This window comes from Baudoinia panamericana (genome assembly GCF_000338955.1).
Source record: "Baudoinia panamericana UAMH 10762 unplaced genomic scaffold BAUCOscaffold_4, whole genome shotgun sequence".
Lineage (NCBI taxonomy): Eukaryota > Fungi > Ascomycota > Dothideomycetes > Mycosphaerellales > Teratosphaeriaceae > Baudoinia > Baudoinia panamericana.
The window spans coordinates 656,815-681,387 of NW_006911260.1; the positions used below are offsets into that span (position 1 = coordinate 656,815).

Genomic DNA, 24,573 nt, shown 5'->3' on the forward strand with positions numbered 1-24,573 from the left:
CTCGACTCGGAGCTTCGGCAAATCGCACACCTACTGTACTTGGCGGCCCGAGCGGAGCTCGCTTATCGACAATGACTCGCGTGAGCAAACGAGTCATGTCGGTATAAGATCGCCGTGCACTCTCTCCATCCTCCTACTCCCACCCTGCTCTTACCACCATACCGCCGCAGCCATGGCCTCGGACGACCTCAAATCCATAGCGATCAGCTCAAAAACGCCAGACCTATATGACCTGCTCTCGCTCTCCCCCTCTAGCGTAGAAAGTGAGATCCGGCGCGCCTACCGCAAAACAGCCCTCAAATACCACCCGGACAAAGTTGGCGCCTCCGATACGGCCGCGCTTGATAAATTCCACCTCTTGCAGATAGCGTACGATATACTCTCCGATCCACCGCTGCGAGAACTTTACAACAATGCGCGAAGGGCGCGAGAGGAGAAGCAATTGCGTGAAGCGGCGTACGATGACCGCCGACGACAGCTAAAGGAAGATCTTGAGCGACGCGAGCGCGCGGGCCTGAAGCGGAAACGAGACGCTACTGGTACGGATGTCGTTGGGATAGCGAGTGAGGAAGACGAGTTTGAGCGAGAATGCAAACGTATAGCAGCCGACGGCGCCCGTCGGCGGAAAGAGATGGAGGCACGCCTACGTCGCGAAGCCGCCGAACTCGAGGAAGAAGAACGACGAGAAGTCGCCCAAACGTCCCGAGCAGAACAAGCTCCCAACAGTGGCACCCAACAACCAGCAGCACCTCTCAGCAAGGACGACGACCAGGACCGCAGCATCACCTTCCGCTACCCCTCCATCTCATCCACTTCCCAGTTAGACAGAGAGGCCGTGATATCACTGTGGTCTTGCTTCGGGCCCATCCAAGATTGCATAACCCGTGCCAAGGACCTAAGACCGCCTAACTCGACATCGAAGCAAAAACGACCGTATATTACGGTCCTCCTTGTTTACGCTTCCCGCGACGGTGCACAGGCCGCGGCTAGCCATTTCGCGCAAAAACTCGCCGAGAATGCAGAAGTGTGGGGTGTGTTTGAGAATGTGGTGTGGACAGGCCGGGCGAGAAACGAAGCCGAGCCCGCAAGGAATGAGCCCAAGAAGACTGGAGAGAGCGCGCCGCCATTCCAGAGCCAACTTCCAAAGCTCGGCACGTTCAAGGGTACGTTGGGGAGCTCAGGCGCGGCTAGTCTGGACAAGAACACGATAACGCGCATGAAGAATGCGCAGAGGCGGCGAGATGAGGAGAGGGCGAAGAGGGAGGCGGCTGCTGCGACTGCTGTCTAGTGGTGAGGCTGCAGTTTTAAATACGTCGTATGCGCCTACTACCACATTACAGTCGTCTTGGGCTCTTTCTTCTACGTGATAATGATGTATCTGCAACAATTTAGGGTTCGGAACACTGCATACGCCCATATTTCCAAACAACTATCTGACCCACAAGCTCTTGTTGCCGTTATCAGATTGTTTGAACGGCGGCGAGGTTGGAGCTGCTGCTAATGCTTGATGCGTGTGCGCCGAACGTGATAGCTATCACGAACGCTTCTGTCAACGGTGCGCAACGATATGCACGGGAACCATACAATCTCAACTGTTGGCAAGATCTCCCGAAACGTCAACTCTGCCACCAAGCAATGTTCGTCCAGGTGAGCGGCCGTCATCACCTACCACCAACGAGATGCATTGATGTCGAACGCAGCATCCACTAGCTTGCCGAAGTTCTGCGTTTACGCATGTGTCATCAGTAAAGTAAGACGGGAAGGTAACGGTCTGTCGACTCACTGGTGTTCCAAAGCCAGTCACAGCATCCCATCCGACCTCTGCCGGGAAGCCACTTGTGTTACATCCGATTGCAGAGCCTATGCGATTCTCGTCGTCAGTGTGACCATACCTCACAATGCGCGCACCGTCTATGCGATCACTTGAGGTGGGAGTATATACCGCTTGTAATGTCCGTCAAAGCGCTATAAGCGCCCCCGTACAGCCATGGATTGAGGAAGCCAAGAGGTGAGCGACCCTTCGCGATGAGAGCGTCATTGACAAGAGCGATCACTGCTGCGAAGGTAGGGCTGGACGCAGATGTGCCGCCGACTGTACGGATTGTGCCGTTCCAGACAATTACGTCGTGGTTGCTGCCGCTGGTCAGCGATATGACTTTCCCTAGTCCTAGACTCCGAGAGTACAATGACTCACCCCTGAGCGGCGACGTCCGGGTAGCCTCGACCGCTGGTGTTGTACAACCCAGTGAAAAGACTTCCTATTTTTCCGAAGTAGCCTTCAACAACCGCGCTCTGATAAGCAGGACGACCGAAGTAGTTCGAGAAGCCTCCACCTGAGCCGAACCGGGATACGGCAACCTCAGGTTGGAAGCCTGCGGTGCCTCCCACAGTCGTGACCCACGGACAGCTTGCTGGGAAGGCCGGAATGAACATCGCTTTCGACGGATCAGTGTTCGAGAAGCATGTGCCATTTGCACCAACACCGGCATCGCCGCTGGAGAAGAGGACGGAGATGCCTCGAGCGGCAAGTTGCATGAACCCGTTGCAGGCACTTGTAGCATACGACAGCGGCACTGTCTGCTCATCATCGCCGTAAGAGGTACTGATCACGTATGGCAGCGTCTTCTGTGCAAGGACGTAGCTCAGCCATGTCAGGTATGGCTCGTTGGTGTCAGTTGGAGTGTTTAGATCCGGATTGAAGGGTGGCATTCCGCCGGTATTGTAGGCCGAGAAGTTTATAGGATACGTGAAACCGAGGACTAGCTCGCCGTCCAGATTCCCTTCTATGTCGCCAGTGTTACCGGGAAGGTTAGGTGTTTGCACGTCCGACCCATTAGCGATGATGGTCATGGGAAACTCATACGCCACGGCTGCAGCTTCCGGCCGGAAGTTCTGCAGGAAGATACTGATGTCAGAGCGGTTCTGCGTCTCATTTAGATAGTTTGTCACGGCAATTGAGTTTAGCTGTGGCACTTGCGGCACATAGTTGATGGTGCCGTAGAGGGTGCGGAGACACTCCAAAGTGGTGTAGGTAATATTGCAAATTGCGGAGATGTTGACGGGTGCACCTGGTGCTGGAGGCTGCCGACGATATCAGTGTCTCGTATATGCAAGAACTGTGTTCCAGCTTGAATGCAAACATACAGGTGGTGGCAGGGGCTTATGTTGGTGCCACCACTCCATGCTGTGGCCTGGACCACCGCGCTCCGGCGGCATTATATCGGACGCCTGTTTCGAGGGTCTGAAGAAGGATGTCGTGGGTTGGACAAGGTCGACGTGTTCGTGTAAGTGCATTGGCAGAGACCATTCGGGTGCGCGTACCAGCGCAGAGCCATCCGTATGGCGGAACAATGAATAGGTAGTGTTAAGTAGGCTTTCGGCCTTCTCTACAGCTACACTGACGCTGATCCAGCTTTTGCAGGGGCTGAGAGTATGCTCGGAGATGGCATGTGCCTGCAGCCAATCTTGTACGAGCCGGACCGTCTCTGACGAAGGCGACACAAGGGCGTGAACTTCATCGGCGGAGAGATGCTGTCTAGGAACGTTGGTCGCCGCAGTTAGCAACACCTAGACTTGCACAAATGCTGCCAGGTTCTGCTGGCGGCAGAAGCATGCGTTATCAAGCAAAGCAATGTCAAAGGCATCTACGTACCCATAGCGCTTATGGGACGGGTCCGAAACCTCCAAGACATGCTGCTGAAGGACGCCCTGGTTGCTCTGCCTTAATCCAATCTGCAAGTTGAGAACGTGCCCTGCCGGAGCTGGGCCGGCAGTGGTCCAGCCTCGAGGCACGGCATGACGCTCCTTGACCGCGTAATGAGAAGTGAAAGTGGTTGGCGCGGCGACAGCACCACCTAAGACGACGGCGAAAAGCCCACCTACTCTGCTGAAATGCATTCTTGCGGCCTAGAAGAACACAGGAGGGAAACAGGAGAGGAGTTACTCCCTTTCATCTCATCGTCGCACTCCACCGCGGCTGTCTATCAGAGCACCCCTCATCATGCTGCATAGACTAAGTGGTGGTGCTATGAGGGACCTTCCGCATTCGTGAGTCGGATTGTTGTTATCACAGAGTTCCACCATCGTGGTGGGGAAGGTTTCCTGGTCACGCAGTAAGACGTCAGTCATCGTTGCATAGCGCGACACCAAGCAAGTGCAAGCCTTATCTGCAAGCCAAACCGGGCAGGAGGTGGACTATTGACCTCTTGTGGATCCTGCACCGCGTTGATCGTACTAGGGTTGCACGTCAAGGCCTGCACATTACCAGACACGAATGTAACATTAAGGTATTGTTAAAGGTGTGAAGTACGTAGTACCGAGCTACCTTTCGTGCTAAACGGGCGGCAGGCTTACGGGACAACCCGATTCGGCACAGAGATGATGTTTGCATCGATAACACAAAGGCTAATGTGTACACTCAGCGGACGCTGGCGCGCCAGTGTGGAATGGTTGTATACAGGTGCATAAGTTCGCCTAATATACAGCGACACCTCAGCATTCGTGGTATGCGTAGTCCTGGTGGTAACGTTTCTGCCGGCTTGGGTGAGCGCCGGTCCGCAGACGATTCGGTAGCCGACGCTTTGCACATACACCCAATGCCACAGCCTACCAGAGCGATCGAATCGCCCCCATTGAACTTACGAGTGCAACCTCCTTTACTCTTCCTCGCCCTCCTCCTCCTCACCTTCCTCACCTTCCTCTTCTTCCTCCTCATCCTTGTCAGCCAAGAAGCGTCTCCGCGCCTCCTCTTCCTCTTCGAGCTGCGCGTACTGGCTCTCTCTCAGCGCCTTGATCCGGTCCGCCGGACCCGGCAACTTGCCGATTCTGTCCGCAATCTGTCCACGTCCAATCAAGGACACCACGATTGCGCCACCCACAATGAAGGTGAGTACGAAGCGGTAGACAGAGTACCATGGCGGACACCAACCGCGCTGGGTGGCGCGGGAGTCAGTGTAGTAGAGGAAGTTGAAGATGAGGAATTGCGAGATCAGAGCATATTCGGCCGGGAGCAGGATGGTAGGCCATGCGAGGCCAGTGGACACCACGCCGATCATGTAGCGAGGATAGCCGCGGTGGCCGCCGTAGCCGGCCCATTCCAGACCCCAATGAATGGCACCGAGGAAGGAGATGATCTGAACGTTATACGTTAGTTCTACGGTGTAGGCAGATTGTGGGGCAACGTGATAAGCTTACCACAGCGCCGTAACCGATCTGCAACGGCTCGATGACATGTAGTGCGAGCTCTGCCGTCTTATCGCTCATGAGAAACCCAGCACCCGTCTCGGACGCGTGGTTGATCTCCCAAGCGCAGTAGACCGTGCTAAGTGAAGTTGCCAAGTACGGCAAGACACCTGCCAGACCTACGTAGTAGGCTTCCTTCGGCACACCCTCAAGGCTGAAGGTGTCAACGATTGTTTTCTGGAGAAGGCGCGTCAGCTGCGCTTTGTCTGTTCACATCGCACGCTTCTTTATTTTGGAGCGAATCAACATTATCTTACCAGATCGCCCTTGACTCCTGCCAGCATCTCCGTATCGTCTTCGTGCTGACCTCGCTGACCAGCCGCGGCGCCAACTTCGCCCATGAGTGGATGCGTCGAAGAGCTGGTACTAACAAGGTCCGGGTTCGCGGTCAATTTCTCCTTCCGAAGCTCGGATTCGTGACGCTCGTCAATCTCATCGACCATTTTGCGGTCGCCAGAGCCACTCCGGCTCTGCCATCGTACCAATGCGAGTGTCTTTGGGCTAGCAAAAGGCTTGGCGGCGCTCAATGTCGTTTGACGGGAGACTGCGGGCAGTGTGCAAAGCTTGGAGCGGAGGGTAAACGACGACGTGGCTGTGGTGGTTGGGAGAGTCTGTAGAAGGCGCCTGCAGGCGGCGGAGCGGAGGAAGGCCATGCTGGGAGCACTCTTGGGTGCTATACAGGCCTGTATCGCGGCGCTCGAAGGCGGAGAGGGGAGAGTGGAGAGTCAATGGCTCGAGGCCCGATATGAGGTTGGGACGAAGCTTGCTAGGGGAACGGAACGCCAAGCAATGAAAGCTTGGAGCTTCGGATGATCGTCGTGGCTTCGAGCGCCACACCGCACCATCGTTCGAAACATGAAGCCGATTGCATTCACTTCACTTTCCTCCTGCCTATTTGGTCTCTCCTGCGGCTACATCACGTGTCACAACATACTGTACCGCTCGAAGGCAGGTGATGTAGCCTCTCCCCTCTCATACCTCAAGCCCAGTACACCTCCCAGTCAAGTGACCGTAGTATGCGCGGTGACGTCCCTGCCCCGCAGGCAGAGGATAAACAACGTATCCCACCTTCTTGAGGGACAACCCGATGCATGTGCACAGCCACGGTCGTACCTTCGACAGTCTCTCCCTCTACATCCCCTCTGGTCTTGTGCTTCCTGTGGCGATACTGGACGACGGCCCCGTCGACATTGCATGCCCCATAGCGCGTCAAGGTTGCCCCGTCGAAGAACGAGCAGACGACATGATGATATGAATCTAGTATAGACCAAACACAGCAACACCTCTTCCTCCACCTTGGCCACTTACATTCCTCCCCTGACCCCGGCCCGGGTGACGGCCCACCACCGCCAGCATGGTGTTGGAGAGCCTTGTGGCGACGCTGCTCAACCGCTTCCTGGGCATGTATGTCAAGAACTTCGACCCAAAGCAACTCAATGTTGGCATCTTGACAGGCGATGTGAAGCTCAACAATTTGAAGCTGAAGCGGGAAGCGCTTGATCAATTTCATCTACCACTCAATGTTATCGAAGGCCACATCTCAAGCCTTGTGCTCAAGATACCATGGAGAGCCCTGCGCGCTCAACCCGTACAGATCCATATCGAGGATGTCTTCCTTCTGGCAGCGCCGAAAGAGGATCAGGAGTACAACGCAGAGGAAGAAGAGAAGCGAGCACATGCGGTGAAGATGGAGAAGCTCGATTCGGCCGAGCTTCTCAAGGAGCGCAACACAGAAGGCATGTCGCAAGAGGAACAGAAGAAGCAGCAGAGCTTTACTGCTGCGCTGACAACAACCATCATCGACAACGTGCAGATTCAGGTGAAGAACGTGCATATCCGGTATGAAGATGCGCTATCAGATCCAGGCCATCCGTTCGCCGCTGGCATCACCTTGCAGGAGTTGAGCGCAGTCTCCACGGATGAGAATTGGAGGCCTACTTGGATCCAGAGTGCCTCGGAGACCACACACAAGCTTGCTACGCTTGGGGCACTGGCTGTCTACTGGGACACTGACACTGAGCTTATCGGCGAAGGCACTGGTGCCAAGGATGCGAAGGAGCAAGGTATTGACGAGAAAGAAGTGCTCGATAAATTCCGTGCCATGATCGTCAAGGGTGACAATCCGGCTGTGAACGAGCATCAGTACATCTTGAAGCCTGTCTCAGGCCGAGCCGGTCTCGAGATGGACAAGACAGGCAAGACCGACCGTGCCAAGATGAAGGCCCGCTTGCTGTTCAATGAACTCGGGTTCCTGTTGGACGACCATCAGTACCGTGACGCCCTCATGCTTGTAGACCTCTTCCATTACTTCATCCGGCATCAGGAGTACAAGAAGTTGCAGCCGAAGAAGTCGCCAAAGGAGGACCCCAAAGCCTGGCTGCTATTTGCGGGCAAGGCGGTGCTTGATCGTATACACGACAAAAATCGCCGGTGGAGCTGGGCTTACTTTGCGGAGCGACGAGACGACCGGAAGAAGTATATCGCACTTTTCAAGAAGAAGAAACGTGAAGAGAAGCTTACGCCGGAAGAGAACAAGGAGATCGATCAGCTTGAGCAGAAGCTTACCTACGAAGACCTTCGCTTCTGGCGCAGCTTGGCGCGAAACGAGCTCCGGAAAGAGGGCCATGCCAAAAAGCCGCAGCAGCAGCAGCAAAGGACCTGGGGAAGCTACATTTGGGGGGCTAGCAGCACGCAAAAACCGCAAGACAAGCTCGAGGCTGGCGCTGCAATGCACTCTGATGATAGTCAGATGAACGAGGAGCAGCGGAAGGAGCTGTACCATGCCATCGACTTCGATGAGAAGAAAAGTCTCACGGAAGCAGTGGATATGCCGAAGGAGGCAGTCAAGCTGCAGGTCGACATGAACCTGAAGACTGGAAGCTTTACCCTTCGGAGAGATCCGCACGGCAAGAAGACAGACATGCTGCGATTGTTGTTCGACGATTTCAGCACGGAGTTCTTGCAGCGCACGGACTCGATGCTTGTCAACCTCAGTCTTGGCGGATTACGGTTGTATGACGGTTCAACGGAGGGCAATCTGTTCGAGCAGATGCTGCGTGTCAAAGATGCACCGCCTGTTCCAGACTCCGAGCGCGTGAAAGAGCTCGGGCATGGCGAAAAAGATGACAAGGCTGATGACGCAGAAGAAGAGGAGCAGGATCCATTCTTCAGCATGTCGTTTGAGCAGAATCCGCTCGATGGCCACGCCGATTCCGCTGTCAATCTGAAGCTGAAGGCTATGGAGATCATCTACAATCCGAATTTTGTGGTGCAGGTGACCAAGTTCTTCAAGCCACCGGAGCAGCACATGGAATCCATTGGCGCGCTGATGGAGACGGCTGGCTCGACGGTCGAAGGGCTTAGGCAGCAAACAAGAGCCGGTCTCGAATACGCGCTGCAGGAGCACAAGACCATCGATGTGCAGCTTGATATGCAAGCTCCTCTGATTATCGTGCCCGACTCTGTCACCAAAAAGAGCAGTATCTGCTTGATTCTGGACGCGGGTCACGCTTCAGTCAGGAGCGACCTGATTGACAAATCGACGTTGGCAGATATTCAGAATAAGCAGCGGCAGCGTTATACGGAGCAGGATCTGCAACACCTCGAGTCACTCATGTACGACAAATTTCAGCTTAAGCTTGACAGTACGCAAGTGCTTATTGGTACAACGGTGGAAGAAACGAAGAAACAGCTCGATGAAAACGCCAGCAGCAAGGACTTCCACATCGTTGAACGTATCAACATGGACTTTTCCATCCAGGCATGCATCATCCCGACGGCTGCTGACCTCACCAAATTCCGGGTCGTAGGGCATCTGCCGATATTGCACGCCAAGTTCAGCGATGCTAAGTACAAGAGCTTGATGAAGTTGCTCGAATTTGCTATCCCGAAGTTTGACGATGAGCCAAAAGAAGCAGCGCCCAAGCCGGCCATGTCCGACGCCGACAAAGCGCGACGTCGGAAGAGCGCCTTGCCCGGCGAAGAAGGCAGGCCAAGGGGCAAGAGCTTCCAGGCTTCCCGCGATGAGCTGCTTCTCGATGTGGAGGAGGGCGAGGAAGAAGAGAAGCGCAAACGGGAGGCCGAGGCTGGACCACCAGCCACGAAAGGCGAACCTCAAAAAGCAAGCAAGAAGCAGCCAGAGGTCAATCCGGAGCAGAGGAACTTTGAGATCAAATTTACCGTCGACAAGCTGCAGGGCTCGTTATACAAATCTGACCCTGAAGGCAAGGCTGAGGACCAACTGTTGGTGGACCTGATAGCGGAGACGTTTTATCTGGAATTCTACCAGCGAGCCTTCGATACGGTCGCTGACGTCCGCTTGAAGGCACTACTAGTCGAAGATCATATCGAAGAGTCACCGGAGCCGGAGTTTAAGAATCTGATTTCGAGCGAGGAGGCGGACGATAGTGGCAAGCGGGATTTGCTCACCATACACTTCCAGATGGTACAGCCTCAGCATCCCGAGTTCAAGTCGAAGTACGAGGGCATCAAGACGAATTTGGATGTCGCAGTATCCACGATCAATCTGATGGTAACCCGACGGACATTACTGACATTGATGGATTTCATCTTGGCAACCTTCGCCGCACCGTCATCAGAGGCGCCGGCTCAACAAGAAGAGGAGTCTAAGCAAATTGAGGCCGCAGAGCCGCAGAAGGCACCACAACAGCAACAACAACAGGACAAGATACGCATCAAAGCAGAGCTGAGACGCATCGCTGTTATATTGAACAATGACGGCATCCGTCTGGCAACGCTTAGCTTGACCTCCGCATCGGTCAATGTCTTCCTTGCCGGCAAGACAATGCAAGTCGGTGCTCGGCTTGGCAATCTTGGGCTGGTGGACGACATCAATCAAGGCGTCTCTGAGGACTCTGCGCTGCGGCAGCTCGTCAGTATTCAAGGCGATGAGCTAGCGGACTTCAAGTACGAGACGCATGACGCAGAGTCGAAGGACTATCCCGGCTACGACACAACTATCTTCTTACGATCTGGCTCCATCAAGATTAACTTCGTCACGGAGCCCTTTCGGAAGATCATGGAGTTTGGCGTCAAATTCGGCAAGATGCAAGCCATCTTCAACGCCGCGCGTCAAGCTGCTGCAGATCAAGCGAGTAAAGTGCAGCAGAGCGCCAGTAAGATGCACTTCGATGTGGTTATCAAGACGCCAATTGTTGCATTCCCGCGGATGGTCCTTACCGAGAACCCTCACAGAGATACGATGACCGCATACCTAGGTGAGATTTACGCAAACAACAAGTTTGTGCCGCTCGAAGAGGGTCAAAAAGATGGACACACTGCGAATAAGCTGAGTGCGGGCATCCGCAACGTGCGCCTTGTCTCAACGTTCAATTACCCGGATGAGAAGTCCGAAGAGCTGGAGATGATAGACAAGGTCGGCTTAGACTTCAACATTACGCAGTTGGATCACCAACCTGGACAGCAAAGACCGGACATGGAGATCGAAGGCTCCATGAGCAACATCAACCTGCGCATCACGGAGCAGCAGCTCAAATTCGTGATGGAGTTGAGCAAGAATATCCCGCAGGCATTTGCGCTGGAGCCGGATGAAGAGGTAGAAGAAGAGGTTGAGGAAGACTTACCGGATGAGATCGTGAAGCCTGCGAAGGAGGTGCAAGCGAACGGCGAGAAGAACGTCGAGAAGCAGCAGGAGGACGACAAGCCTTCACATCTCGGACCGGAGCTTGGCCGCGATCCGGAGACCTGGACCAAGCTCGACCTCATTTTCAAGGTCGGCGCTCTGGGTCTCGAGCTCGTGTCAGGCCGGCTGGACGAGCCTATTGGGGATCTTGAAGCCGCCAGCCTCTCCAAGTTCACACTCAATGAGACAAGCGTCAAGCTCAAGATGATGAGCGATGGCGGCATGGAAAGTGAACTGCTCATTCAATCGTTTACCATTACCGATACGCGGACGAAGGAGAAGAACAAGTTCCGCAAGATCATGTCACTGATTAACTCCGATGTGAAACAACAGTTCATGGCTAGCGTGTCCATCTCTGGCGGCGAGGAAAAGAGTCTGATCGCTCTGTTGACCGTTGACAGTCCGAGAATCATCTTGGCGTTAGACTACCTGTTCGCCGTGCTGAACTTCGTCAACGCTGGGCTCAAGCAAGATGCCCCGCTTATGGTTGAGGAAGAGCCCGAAGAGAACGGTGTCGCGGAGCACGAGGATGATGCCGATAACGGTGAACTTGTTCAGCCGAACCAGCGTGCTCATGGCGAGGCAGAGTCTGAGCAGAAGCAGGAAAGTGGCATGAGCATCTCCTATCGCGTTAATGTCGTGGACGCGCAAGTCATGCTCATTGCCAATCCGGCCCTCAGCAGCTCAGAAGCCATCGTGCTGGGGACGAAGCAAGTGCTTGTCTCGCAGCAGCATGCTATGACTCTCCAGGTCGAGAAGGTCGGCATGTTCTTGTGCCGCATGGATCAATTCGAGACGACGAAACTGCGGATACTGGACGACTTCAGCATACAGACCTCGCTTGACATGAGGTCGCAGGCGAAAGACTCCTCCCTAATGAGCATTCATGTCGATATCGAGCCTTTGGTCCTTCGCTTGTCGCTCCGTGATATCATGCTGGCTATGCAGATCTTCCAGCGTGCTTCGGCTATGCAAGGCAACCAAGACAAGAAGATGGACGAAGAAGGTCCGAAGAAGCTTGCGCAGGTGAAGGCTGACCAACAGAATAAGTCGAAGACTGTGAAGTCGGCTAAGAAGACGGCGGCTTCGGCTTCGCAAAAGCCGCAAGCCAAGACGATCAGCACGAAGAAGTCGACTACCAAGCAGCAGCCGGAAGAGAAGGCGCAAGGTTCGGCCGTGCTCAAGCGCGAAGAGATGAAGATTCAGATGGACGGCATCCGTGTCGTTCTCATTGGCGACCTGCATGAGTTGCCGATGCTTGACTGGAGTGTCAAGGCATTTGCGGTTGACGTCAAAGACTGGACTGGCGATATGACGGCAGATACTAGCGTTGACACGTACTTCAACGTGTACAATTTTTCCAAGTCTGCATGGGAGCCATTGATCGAACCGTGGTCACTGGGCTTTCACATGGCGAAGGAGGCTACTGGCATGGCGGTCGAGCTATACTCACGGAAGATGCTGGAGTTGAGCATAACCTCTGCTACAATTGCGCTGGCTTCCAAATCGGCGCAGTTCTTGTCCTCGGACGAGGATGTGCTTTCTAAACCTCGTGGCAACGATGCACCGTACCACATACGCAACTACACCGGCTTTGAAGTTGATGTCTGGTCTAGCGGCGAGGCTCAAAGCGATGACGAAGGTCAAGCGGTGAAGCTGCAGGATGGCGATGAACAGCCATGGCGATTCGAGGATCCGACGACAACGCGCGAGACTTTGTCGCCTGAAGGCCAGACCGGCCTTATCGGTGTGAGACTACAGGGTAGCGGTTTCGATAGCATCGAGCGCATCCCAGTGAATCGCGAAGGCGAGGATCTGTTCAATCTGAAGCCGAGGAAAGACAAGGTGCAGCATCGCATGCTGGTCGAAGTCAAGCTTGGCACGGATAATGTCAAGTACATTACCCTACGCTCGCCCCTGCTGGTCGAGAATCACACCCAGATTCCGGTCGAGCTTGGGGTCTACAGTCCAGAGGAAGGACATCTGCTCAAGATCGAGAAGATACCGCCAGGCGAATCACGGCCTGCCCCAGTCGGCGCGGCGTTCATGCACTCACTTGTTGTGCGTCCTGATCAAGGCTTCGGCTATACTTGGTCCAGTGAGCGGCTCTTCTGGAAAGAGTTGCTGAAGCGGCCGGTCAGAACGCTCAGCTGTGCTGGAGAACAGGATCAGCAGGGGCCACCGTTCTACTTCCAGATGCAGGCTGCTTTCGACAAGAACAACCCGCTCACGGCTGTCTACCCGTATATGCGGATCCGTCTATCCGCACCGGTCGAGGTACAAAACCTCCTGCCGTTCGACTTCAAGTACCGTATCTACGACAAAAATACGAAGAAAGACTGGACCAACTTCTTACGCAAGGGAGGCGTAAGCCCAGTACATGTGGTTGAGCTCTCGCATCTGCTGTTGATCAGTGTCGACATGCAAGATACGCCTTTCAAGGCAAGCGAGTTCGCGATCATTAACACGAACAATGAGAATGATTTTCGGCGTGAGAAAACATTGCTGGTCAAGGACAGCAACGGCCTGGAGCTGCGCCTGAAGCTTCACTACTACAACGTCCCCGACAGCGGTGGCGCGTTCAAGATCACCATCTACGCCCCGTACGTGATCCTCAATCGAACGGGCCTTGAGCTTGACATTCGCAGCAAAGCATACTTCAGCTCTAGCAAGTCTGCTGCGGGTCAACAAGCCTTCGCAGATACTGAGGACGAGGCTCGCACGGCCAAGCCGTTCATGTTCTCACATCCTACGGATGACCGCAGAAACAGAGCAGTGATTAAGCTCGGCGACTCTAGCTGGAGTCAGCCCGTCAGCTTCGACGCCATCGGCGCGAATGTTGACGTAAAGCTGCCCGCGCAGTCTGGGCGTGCAGAGATGCATGCGGGTCTGAACGTGATGGAGGGTGAGGGCAAGTACAAGCTGACAAAGGTCGTCACCATCACTCCTCGCTTCGTTGTCAAGAACAGGATCTCCGAGGACATCCAGATCCGCGAGCCTGGATCGTCCGATGCATTCACCATCAAGCCTGGCGAATTGCATCCGCTTCGCTTCCTGAAGCAGTCGACCGGTCAGCAGCTGAGTCTGTGCTTTCCAGGCGTCAATAATTCCTGGTCTTCGCCCTTCGACATTGCCAACGTAGGAAGTGTCCACGTCAAACTTGCCAAATCCGGCGAAAGGCAGAAATTGATTCGTGTCGAGATTCTCATGGAAGCGGCGACTATCTACTTACACTTGAGTATAGAGACGAAACACTGGCCATTCTCAATCCGTAACGAGAGCGACCAAGAATATCTGTTTTGGCAGGCCAACCCCAACGTGGACGAAGATGAAGAGGATCGCTCCTCAGGCTGGAAACCGATCCGCTACCGCTTGCCACCGCGGAGCATCATGCCGTACGCGTGGGACTACCCAGCGACGAAGAACAAGAACTTGGTATTGAGCGCTGGTGGCAAAGAGCGACACGTCAAGCTTGCTGAGATTGGCAACCTAATACCTATGCGCATCCCTACTGGACCGAACCAGCAGCGGCAGAAGATCATTGATCTCAACGTGGTCGCTGATGGTCCTACGCAGACGCTGGTGCTATCCAACTACAAGGCCTCCACAAGCTTGTACAAGCAGAAGTCAGCCGCAGCAAGCCAGTCGACAACGGCCGGCTTCGAAGTGAAGGAGATGGATACGGATGTAACGATGCGTGCTGCAATCCGCTTCGCCGGCATCGGTATTTCGCTTATCAACGCCCAGCTGCGTGAGCTGGTCTATGTGACCTGGCGGGAGATCGAGCTGAAGTACACGGAGTCACCGCTGTACCAAACAGTCACACTCACCGTGAAGTGGATCCAGATCGACAACCAGCTATATGGCGGTGTCTTCCCACTCATCTTCTACCCCAGCGTTGTGCCCAAGACCGGCAAGGAGATGGACGCTCATCCAATCTTCCGCACGTCGGTTACACGAGTCAAGGATGACTCCTATGGCGTGCTGTACATCAAGTACTTCACCTTCTTGATGCAGCAGATGACCATCGAAATTGATGAAGATTTCATCTTCGCCGTACTTGACTTCACCAAGATCCCTGGTGCTTCCTGGACGGAGGAGAAGGAGGGTAAGCTGGCGCCAGACAGCCTTGACTTACCTGAACCGCAACAAGAGCAATCAGGCCAGGATATCTACTTCGAGTTGTTACAGCTGCAACCGATGCAGTTCGACCTGTCATTCGTGCGGACCGAGCGCATCAACGCCGAAGATACTGGCAGCTCTTCAAGCAACCCTTTCATGTTCGTGGTCAACGTCCTAACCATGTCGATCGGCAACGTCAACGATGCGCCGATCCGATACAATGCTCTCATGCTTGAGAACGCTCGACTGTCTGTTGGCGCGCTCATTTCAAACGTCCAAAGTCACTACGTTCAAGAGTCATTGCGGCAAGTCCACATCGTTATTGGCTCGGCCGACTTCCTTGGCAACCCTGTTGGCCTGTTCAACAACATCAGCTCCGGTGTTGCAGACATCTTCTACGAGCCGTACCAGGGACTTGTTACTGATCGGCCGCAAGACCTTGGCATCGGCATCGCCAAAGGAGCTAGCAGCTTCGTCAAGAAGAGTGTCTTCGGTCTTTCGGACAGTGTGTCGAGGTTCACGGGCAGCATCAGCAAAGGCTTGGCTGCCGCCAGCATGGACAAGGAGTTCCAAGATCAGCGTCGGATGGCGCGCTCGCGCAACAGGCCGAAGCATGCGCTTTATGGCATCACCTCGGGCGGCAACGCCTTCGCAAGCAGCTTGGCCAGTGGCATCGGCGGCCTCGCTCGGCAGCCAATGCAGGGGGCAGAGAAGGAGGGGGCTGCGGGCTTCGTCAAGGGCGTCGGCAAAGGCTTACTTGGCTTGGCCACGAAACCCGCCATCGGCGCGTTTGACCTGGCGAGCAACATGGCTGAAGGCGTCAAGAACACCACAACCGTCTTCGATCAGGAAGGGCTTGACCGTGTGCGACTACCACGCTTCATCGGAATCGATGGCGTGGTACGACCGTACACCCAGCGTGAAGCGCTCGGGCAGTTCTGGCTCAAGACAGCCGACAACGGCAAGTACTTCGACGAGAGGTATATTGCCCACCTCGAGCTCAACTCAGGCTCGCAAGGCGATAAGCAGTCGAACGGGCGCGCACAGTCGAATCAGAGCGAGGCTTCCATGCTGGTCATGGTCACGTACAACGCCATCATGCTGTTGCGGGCTAGGAAGCTGACTACGGAATGGGAGGTGCCGCTGAAGGACGTTCAGACCATCAGCAAGGAGCGGACGGGTATGAGCATCATCCTGAAGGGTGGCACTAATGGACCCTTCATCCCGATTGCGGATGAGACGAGTAGGAATTGGTTGTACAAGCAAGTGGCGATCGCCGTGAACGCCTATAACGATAAATGGAACGCAAAGGGTTAGATTGTGCTCGGGAGAATTTGCATTTGGGGCGTGCGTGGATACCATAGCATCGGCGGCATTAAGCGATATGATTCAAGCAGACGTGTGATGATAATGACTAGAATATTTCTTAGAACACGTATAATGCAGTACCGCCTTCATATTCTACCTTTGTCGCTGCTTTTCTCTTCAGACAGTATCTTAGTGCACTGCTTGTCCGCTTGCTAGATGCTGCAAGCCCATCTTGATCGTGCCGACTGTCGAGTTGTTGCATTCATTGTTTTCCAGATAAGACCTTCTCCGATGATGCAGTCCGCTTTCGACAGCACCACGGTAGTAACAACACAGCACATCGAGCTCTCCCGCGGGCCGTCCTCCATTTCACGCCTCCATATCCGACTTGAGCACGTTGGCTGCACTTACCAACTCTAGGAATAAGCCCTCCAGCTCGACAACCTTGCTCTGTGCTTGATTGAAATCCGTCTTCAGCTGCACGACCATCAGCTGCGCCTTCTGGACGCTGCGCATAATAGCAGCCGCACACCCGTTGGCGCCAGTCATGCGGATTTGGTTCTGAGGCTTGATAACACTATCTGTGTTCTGCTCGATAAATGTAGCAGATTGCTCGAAGTGGCCGTGATACTTGTACGCCTCTGGCCCTAAGAGTTGGCGGGCACCCTCATTCACTTTGTGCATTTTGATCGCGTTCCCATGATCGGACTGAGCTGCCTTGTCGGTCCCGAATGGGAAGTCCATTTCCGAGCTACTGTGGCCTGGGTTGCGGCCTTGTCCCTGGATGGGGATAACACTATCATGTCATCGTTGTCTTCGATAGTAGTGGTACGGTCACTCTCTGGGACTAGTCTCTGCTCGAGTGGTACACCGTAAGGCGTGGGGATATTACTGTACGCGCCCGCTATGTTTGCGACACCTGTCAGAGCTGCACGCATTGGGTTGTGAGACGCCAAGCTCGCCGCGAAAGCTTCTGAGCCTTGGCCCAGTCCAGTATTGACAATACCACCTTCACCGGACAGCTCCACAGTTGGGTCACTCTTGAGGAAAGCCTCCATACGAGCTCGGCGAGTGGGTTGCCGACCTGACTTGGAAGGGCCGCCGAACTTAACCATCTCCTCTTTCGGAGTGTACTGATTGTGCTGACCAGCCTTCTTCGTCTGCTTCAGCTCCCCCGGCGCCGGCGAATTGGCCTTGCGCTTCGACGAGTATGTCAAAGTCTCGGGCGGGTCATTGCTGCGGTAAACGATCGGCTTGTAGCCCTTCTCGCCGGTGAAGTGGTACGGCTTGCCACTTTGCCCAGCATTGCCGGAGCGGTAATTCGCGTTACCCTCGGCATCTAAACATGCGACTGCGCCGCGACCGCGGTGAGGGCGGCGTGTAAGGACGAAGCCAACGCCACCAAAATCGAACGCCCAGAACACTGCTTTATGCAGCGACGGTATGTCCGAATGCCAGACCAGATATGTATTCAAGTCGTCCAGTACAACAAACTTCGGTGGCATGTTGTCTTTCGTGATCGGGCCTTGAACAGAGGATGACTGGTAGAACCGCCAGCGACTGTCGGGAGGTAGCCGCATCGCCTCAGGATAATCGCTGCCCATTTGCCCATCACCGTCACCTGAGATGATATGTTAATCATCAAGACATCACTTGATGCGCTTAGTGTGAGACGTACCTGGTTGCCACACCTCACGCTTGATACCCGTGACCGTATCACGGTAGTACTGGCGCTCACATTTCCTGGGATTGAGCACAATGGCGTTTGACTCCTTTGCTGTGCCGAGCTCAAGGACTACGTCAGGTGGTTCGATGGTGCTGAGGACATTCTTCTCGACAACGGACTCGTTATGGAGAGCGAAACTATGTAGGTCGCTCGCTTGTTGCCCAATAGGTGCAGACCTATCATGGCCAGATCCTGCAATCCGTCAGCGAGAGCTTATAACGACACAAAGGTAAAGCTACCTTCAGTGATGGCAGATAGTGGCGTGCTGGCCTTGAAACGTGCTGGTGACGTTGCCGTCAAGTTCTGCTTCTTGCGCGACCTGGCTCTTGGCGGCTCCCTGGATTGACGCGGCCTTGGCTGCCACTGGTCGCGTGGAAGCATCTTGAATGGTATGAGAGCCATGTTGCTGGTACTGATGTGCAAAGCTGTCGACGTATCCTACCAAACGTACCGAATCAGCTTCCACGTTCCGAGATTGACGTGGTATCCACTTCACGGTTGTATTAATAAGGCGAGTGCGTGAGGAGCAGGGTCAGTACCAATGTGATGGCGTCGGTTGTTTGTGGAGAGTTAGTTGGTAGGAGCCACGGTAGGCTGATGTTGAAGGGTATTGTGACGGAGTATCTTCACCTATCGAGCTGAGATTTGTGATAGGGCTAAGACAAGCGGCAAGGCTGGAGGAAGGTGCGAATGTCACGCAAAATCCTAAGGGTTGCGCCTTCCCGACGCTGGGTGAAGCAAGGAGATTGGTGACATTCACAGTAGTAAGCGTTGAGCGTAGAGTGAGAAGGGGATAGTGGAATGTGTATATGCGAAGCTTAGCTGCAGAACGCGAATGTCTGTAATTATGAATGTCTCGAAGCGCAGCAGAACCTCAACAGGAATCATTGAGCCCATCCACGTGGTGAAATATGAAGACAAGCTCAGTTGGTTAGAGATTACCGAAGGCCGCCAAACAGCTGATACGTGAGGATAGGAAAGAGTGGATGAGACCATCGACAGGCCCGTGACACGAGGAACGCGCATTACTTGATAATGTGAGGCGCCCAGAAGATGAGACACGGAGAGAAACGTAGGATGAGTGGAGACCAGGAGGTACACTATGGAACATTCGCTCAATTATGCCAAGAGATCTGGCTCCGGCTGCAGCCGTGCGGACAAGATACACGTCGACCAATGAGCAGGGTTGATGGTCCGTGCTTTGGTTTCCGTCTTGAACATCATTGACTTGCTCCTCGCGACGACGCCACCCTTTCTCCCTGCATCTCAGAAGGCCGACTCCTCAGGCGAAGAAGCCACATCAGTCAGTTGGATTGGTACTGTATCGACTGTCGAGATGTTGACAACGCCTGCCACCCGCGCCCTTCGCGCCTCCGCCACCTCAAATCTGTCGAAGAATGCAGTGCGCTCTATGGCCACGGTGCAGGATGCGCCGCCGGTCCAGCGCCAACGTGGACTTCAGGACCAGGACCGCATCTTCCAGAACTTGTACGGCCACCACGGTGCAGACCTCAAGAGTGCGATGAAATATGGCGACTGGTACAAGACGAAGGAGATGATCCTCAAGGGACATGACTGGCTCATTTCAGAGATCAAAGCCTCTGGTCTGCGCGGACGAGGCGGTGCTGGCTTCCCGTCTGGCATGAAGTGGAGTTTCATGAACTTCAAGGACTGGGACAAGGACACTAAGCCACGGTATCTTGTTGTCAATGCAGACGAGGGCGAGCCTGGTACCTGTAAGGACCGTGAGATCATGAGGAAGGATCCGCACAAGCTTGTGGAGGGATGCTTAGTCGCTGGCCGTGCGATGAATGTACGTCAAGAGCATATACGACGGTTTACTGTTGCAAGTACTAACAACCCAATAGTGCTCGGCAGCCTACATCTACATTCGGGGCGAATTCTACCACGAAGCCACCGTTCTTCAACGTGCTATTCAGGAAGCCTACAAGGCCGGTCTAATTGGCAAGAATGCTTGCGGCTCTGGCTACGACTTCGACATCTTCGTCCATCGTGGCATGGGCGCGTACGTATGCGGCGAAGAGACCTCGCTCATTGAATCATTAGAAGGCAAGCCTGGAAAGCCTCGCCTAAAGCCCCCGTTCCCAGCTGCGGTGGGCCTGTTCGGCTGTCCAAGCACAGTTGCCAACGTCGAGACCATTGCCGTTGCACCGACCATCATCCGACGAGGCGCGAACTGGTTCAACTCTTTCGGACGCGAACGCAACGCTGGCACGAAGCTCTTCTGTATTTCCGGCCATGTCAACAACCCTTGCACTGTCGAGGAGGAGATGTCCATCCCACTCAAAGAACTCATTGATAAGCACGCCGGAGGCGTCATTGGTGGTTGGGACAATCTCAAAGCTATCATTCCAGGTGGCTCCTCGACTCCCATCCTGCCGAAGAAGATCTGCGACGAGCAACTTATGGACTTTGATGCACTCAAGGACTCACAATCTGGTCTCGGCACAGCCGCGGTCATCGTCATGGACCAGTCCACAGACGTTGTCCGCGCCATCTCTCGCTTGTCCAAATTCTACCATCATGAGTCCTGCGGTCAGTGCACACCATGCCGCGAGGGCAGTAAGTGGACGGATCAAATCATGAAGCGTTTCGAGGCTGGCACGGCACGGGCGAGAGAAATCGACATGATGCAGGAGCTCACGAAGCAAGTCGAGGGTCACACTATCTGCGCTCTTGGCGAGGCTTTTGCGTGGCCCATTCAAGGCTTGATCCGACACTTCAGGCCGGAGCTGGAAGCACGTATCCAAAGCCATGCAAAGAAGGCGGGTGGTGAGGCGCTTGCGGGTGGATGGCAGCACGATGCGGGGAAGCACGGCATGCTTATTTCTCCTGGACAGTAGAGCTTTGTACAATGTACATTGAGAGGGCGTTCATGGAGCATCTGGCGTAGTGTACACATGCAATCGCGCTGACAGCGTTCTTGTAGCAGTCGTGTTTCTGGATGCACGTGACTCAATCGATCTCAGTCCCGTGCTTTCCCCGCCCATGACAAGCGGCACAGCGGAAACCGCTCGAACGTCACATCAAGGTTGCCAAACCACCTAACATGCAAACCCCTGGACTCGAACTATGATCTCCGTTGAAATGTATCGCGCACAAGCCGCTGACAACGGGGAAACGTCCGGACAATGCATGTCAAAGGCGAGAGGCTTCCGACTCCTTGTTGTTTGTCGATACTCTGCCGCACCGAACGTCCCGAGGCTTCCTGCTCAGTGTAGGTTTTTGCCGTCCTACCCCGCCCATGTCACATGGCTCTCCTCGTCTGCGGAGGGTACGGAGAGTGATCACGAGGAGACGTGTGTCGTGGCGACTCTTGGAGTATAGGTATATCTTCCACTAGTATTACTTGTTACTTTCGTTCTCCCAGTAAACCCTATATCCCTCTTCAATCCCGTAGACATGGCGAGTATCCCAGATTTCGACAGCCTGCCGAAGGTGGAGGGCATGCCGCCAGGTAAGGCTCCCCTTAGGACACTGAGATACTTGGAACCGCTAAGGAAATACAGGCTGCGCCTGGGGCGTCTTCGACAAGGACGGGAAGAAAGACGTGTACGGTACTCTCAATCTCCTTACTCCGGATGTGGTCAAGGCCGCCTACTCCGAACTCAAAGATGGTGTATCTGTCTCAATGAACTGGCCCATTGGCGCCATCAAGACACCTGGCTTCGGCCGCAAGGGCCTTGTTCACAATGTTATCAACTTCATGGACACGCCGCTGCCATTGCATGGATACGATGACGAGCTTGAGTTCAACACGCAATGTTCAAGGTACGTGAATGAAAGAAACGGTGCTTGCCTGCGGTCCGGGAATCGCTAAGGGATCGATCTATGTAGCCAATGGGATAGTCTGTGCCACTTCCATCATCAGCCCAGCCAGTCCGGATATAATGGAACTAAGACGAAGATAGCCGAGCTCAAGCAGGAGTATGGTGACGAAGACCTCGATCAGAAGCTACCCACACTAAACCACTGGCACAAGCGCGGCGGTCTGGTCGCTCGAGGGGTCTTCATCGACTTCAAAAGATGGGCTGACGAGCAAGGCCGCAAGTTCAACCCGTTCGATAGTGACCGAATCACTGTCGATGACATCGAGGCCGTTGCTAAGCACCAGGGCGTCATCTTCAAGCCTGGCGATGTGATCATCATCCGCTCGGGCTTCACTGAAGGACTGACCGGTATCAGTGCTGAGAAGCAGGGTGAGCTTATGGGCTCGCACCGCACCTGTGGCGTGACAGGCAACGCCGAGACCGCCAAGTGGTTCTGGAACAAGCATTTCGCTGCCGTTGCGGGTGACATGATCGCGTTCGAGCATATCCCTGCGATTGATCCCGAGACCGGAAAGGAGACAGATATCTCTGGGCTGGTTTTGCACCAGTACTTCTTGGCTCTGTTCGGCATGCCCATCGGCGAGCTGTGGGATTTGAAGGCTTTGAGCGAGATGTGTGCGAAGCTGAAGAGGTATACGTTCTTGTTGACGAGCTCACCGCTGAACGTCCCAGGTAGCATAGGCAGTCCGCCTAATGCTTTGGCGGTCTTCTAGGTCAGCGGTTGATTTGGCCATGCGTCAATTTTCGGTATTATAACACAATGATGACTTGGGAACTTCAGGCTTTCCTGTTGCCACCACACATGGTTACCAGCGACTGCTCCCACGCCATTTCCTACTGACTGCATGTACATATACCGAATCGATTGCTTCTCGTCTACCATTTGTAACAGCCTTCCTTGCGTACATCCTGTTGCTGTGTTGAATCATAGCACTGTCCAAACCTAGGTCTTTTGCGACCTCGAGATGCCGAGGCATGGAGATCAACAATCTTACGGGCATCATCGGATGACTGCATAGCAAACATTACAAGTCATCACCCGTGAGATTGAATAGCACGTTGTCGCCGATTGTATTGACGGAAGATGGCAGCGGCTAAGAAAGGACCTGTTTTGTTTGAGCTTCCCATTGGTGAAAGCGGTAATCTAGTGTGCACGCAGCCGAAGGAAAGAGTGTACCTCGTCACCTTCATCAGTCCACCGGACAATCGCCTTACTGCTGTACGCTGCCCTTTAATCCATAATGGTTCGAGTCTGACCTCAGTTCGCATAGCCATTCTGTCAATCGCTCCTACTGGCACTGGATATTATCGAGACCCGCCATGAACCAGGTGTACTCATCACGACTTCAGGAATCGAGAAGTTTTACAGTAAAAACACGCCGTAGCCCATAATCGCGCGATTACATCACTGACGTTGGTGTCAGGTAATGGCCTTGACCTTGAGCACGCCTCCTTCACGCCAGGCTTCTTCCCGGACAACCTCTACGCTCTATGGAGAAGGATCCTCACGTATCCGATGCCGACCATTGCTTTACTCCCAGGCCATGCTTTCGCCGGCGCCCTGATGTTGGCCATGATGCATGGTACGAGTGGATGGTTCGAGCCCGCCGCGTCTACAAGCTGACAGCTGCATTGTTGAACCACAGACTACCGCGCAATGAATGCACATAAAGGCTACCTGTGCCTCAACGAAGTCGAACTTGGCGTACCGTTAAGACCGCCAATGACGAGCATTTTCCGGCAGAAGGTCAGCCCACAGACTTACAGAAGATTGGTGCTGGAAGCTGTCAGGTTCAAGGTAATTTGTTTCCTTCTCATTTCGAAGACTTACGCTAAAGCATCGTTAGGCGCTCGAGGCACTGAAGGAGGGCATCGTAGATTGGTTGGGCGGCCTGGACGAGGCACTTACCCACATTGATGAGCTAAAGCTGGTAGCGAAGGCTAACACGGGCGTCAGCGGTAAGCAGGTGTATGGTGAGCTGAAGGCAGAGATGTGGAGAGAAACTGTAGGGTACCTTGACAGCTTCGGAGAAGAGGATGGGAGGGAGTACGCAACGCAGCTGCGGCGCAAGCGTGAGAGGCAATTGGCCGAGAAGACTGTGGTTGACTGGGAAGCGAAGGCGAAGTTGTAACAGCCATGTCAATGACTGGTGGAGAGATGAAGCCCAAGTTCCTCATATCCCATCCGAAGCAACAGACCATTACAAACGTGCAAAAACTATCTGCGAAATGCGATGAGCCAGCGGAGTTTGTGCTCGATCGCTTGGAACTATTGTATTGTCCCAGGACGGAATCGGTAGCTACGTGCAGACTCTGACATCTTAAAGAGCGCATGCTAGCAACGTCCAAGACAGATAGCAGCAAAGCCATAAACATCGCTCAGTCGCCTCTCAATGGTACAGAAAGTCCACGTACGTCACTTAGCGGCAGTATATACCAGCTCGCTGCGCCATCGCTACACCCACATGCACTCGTTACATTCGTTTCTTCAGTTCGTGACGTAGATCGACTCTAGGAAGTAGCGAAGCTCTGAACGCGCTTGTCCGTCAGACAAACACCGCGCACACCAGATCCGACATGGCTGCTAAGACGACGAGTATCACAAGCTCGGTGAGCGCGAGCGCATCCACCTGAGCTCGTCGTGTCGAAGCGTCAGCAGCCCG

General features: G+C 54.3%; 9 protein-coding genes across 9 annotated transcripts; 5 read left to right on the forward strand and 4 right to left on the reverse strand.

Moving 5' to 3' along the window:
• The first annotated feature begins 126 nt into the window (after window positions 1-126).
• BAUCODRAFT_411876 (uncharacterized protein) lies at window positions 127-1,488 on the forward strand. The gene has a single exon (XM_007676684.1). It carries the CDS (start codon window positions 173-175, stop codon window positions 1,286-1,288), a length of 1,116 nt encoding a protein of 371 aa, XP_007674874.1. The 5' UTR covers window positions 127-172; the 3' UTR covers window positions 1,289-1,488.
• A 177-nt stretch (window positions 1,489-1,665) lies between these two features.
• BAUCODRAFT_22902 (uncharacterized protein) lies at window positions 1,666-3,897 on the reverse strand (the record flags this gene model as incomplete). The annotated part of the gene is made up of 6 exons (XM_007676108.1): window positions 1,666-1,722; window positions 1,784-1,911; window positions 1,943-2,139; window positions 2,195-3,081; window positions 3,145-3,535; window positions 3,653-3,897. The coding sequence occupies 6 exons, from the start codon at window positions 3,895-3,897 to the stop codon at window positions 1,666-1,668; spliced, it is 1,905 nt and encodes a 634-aa protein (XP_007674298.1).
• Window positions 3,898-4,298: 401 nt separating this feature from the next.
• BAUCODRAFT_32060 (uncharacterized protein) lies at window positions 4,299-5,972 on the reverse strand. The gene is made up of 3 exons (XM_007676202.1): window positions 5,502-5,972; window positions 5,194-5,421; window positions 4,299-5,132 (listed from the first exon to the last, which is right to left on the reverse strand). The coding sequence occupies exons 1-3, from the start codon at window positions 5,892-5,894 to the stop codon at window positions 4,656-4,658; spliced, it is 1,098 nt and encodes a 365-aa protein (XP_007674392.1). The 5' UTR covers window positions 5,895-5,972; the 3' UTR covers window positions 4,299-4,655.
• A 143-nt stretch (window positions 5,973-6,115) lies between these two features.
• Window positions 6,116-16,687, forward strand: BAUCODRAFT_32061 (uncharacterized protein). Its single transcript, XM_007676203.1, has one exon. The coding sequence runs from the start codon at window positions 6,596-6,598 to the stop codon at window positions 16,340-16,342; it is 9,747 nt and encodes a 3,248-aa protein (XP_007674393.1). The 5' UTR covers window positions 6,116-6,595; the 3' UTR covers window positions 16,343-16,687.
• A 15-nt stretch (window positions 16,688-16,702) lies between these two features.
• On the reverse strand, window positions 16,703-18,461 carry BAUCODRAFT_22905 (uncharacterized protein; the record flags this gene model as incomplete). Its single annotated transcript, XM_007676109.1, has 4 exons — window positions 16,703-17,050; window positions 17,089-17,954; window positions 18,012-18,251; window positions 18,299-18,461. The coding sequence occupies 4 exons, from the start codon at window positions 18,459-18,461 to the stop codon at window positions 16,703-16,705; spliced, it is 1,617 nt and encodes a 538-aa protein (XP_007674299.1).
• Window positions 18,462-18,638: 177 nt separating this feature from the next.
• BAUCODRAFT_411770 (uncharacterized protein) lies at window positions 18,639-19,125 on the reverse strand. Its single transcript, XM_007676685.1, has one exon. It carries the CDS (start codon window positions 19,083-19,085, stop codon window positions 18,816-18,818), a length of 270 nt encoding a protein of 89 aa, XP_007674875.1. The 5' UTR covers window positions 19,086-19,125; the 3' UTR covers window positions 18,639-18,815.
• A 222-nt stretch (window positions 19,126-19,347) lies between these two features.
• Window positions 19,348-21,140, forward strand: BAUCODRAFT_32062 (uncharacterized protein). The gene is made up of 2 exons (XM_007676204.1): window positions 19,348-19,872; window positions 19,928-21,140. Exons 1-2 carry the CDS (start codon window positions 19,396-19,398, stop codon window positions 20,921-20,923), a joined length of 1,473 nt encoding a protein of 490 aa, XP_007674394.1. The 5' UTR covers window positions 19,348-19,395; the 3' UTR covers window positions 20,924-21,140.
• A 63-nt stretch (window positions 21,141-21,203) lies between these two features.
• BAUCODRAFT_412047 (uncharacterized protein) lies at window positions 21,204-22,809 on the forward strand. Its single transcript, XM_007676686.1, has 3 exons — window positions 21,204-21,537; window positions 21,590-21,851; window positions 21,918-22,809. The coding sequence occupies exons 1-3, from the start codon at window positions 21,483-21,485 to the stop codon at window positions 22,621-22,623; spliced, it is 1,023 nt and encodes a 340-aa protein (XP_007674876.1). The 5' UTR covers window positions 21,204-21,482; the 3' UTR covers window positions 22,624-22,809.
• Window positions 22,810-24,142, forward strand: BAUCODRAFT_412048 (uncharacterized protein). Its single transcript, XM_007676687.1, has 5 exons — window positions 22,810-23,129; window positions 23,182-23,278; window positions 23,335-23,493; window positions 23,557-23,708; window positions 23,758-24,142. Exons 1-5 carry the CDS (start codon window positions 22,995-22,997, stop codon window positions 24,040-24,042), a joined length of 828 nt encoding a protein of 275 aa, XP_007674877.1. The 5' UTR covers window positions 22,810-22,994; the 3' UTR covers window positions 24,043-24,142.
• Window positions 24,143-24,573: the final 431 nt, after the last annotated feature.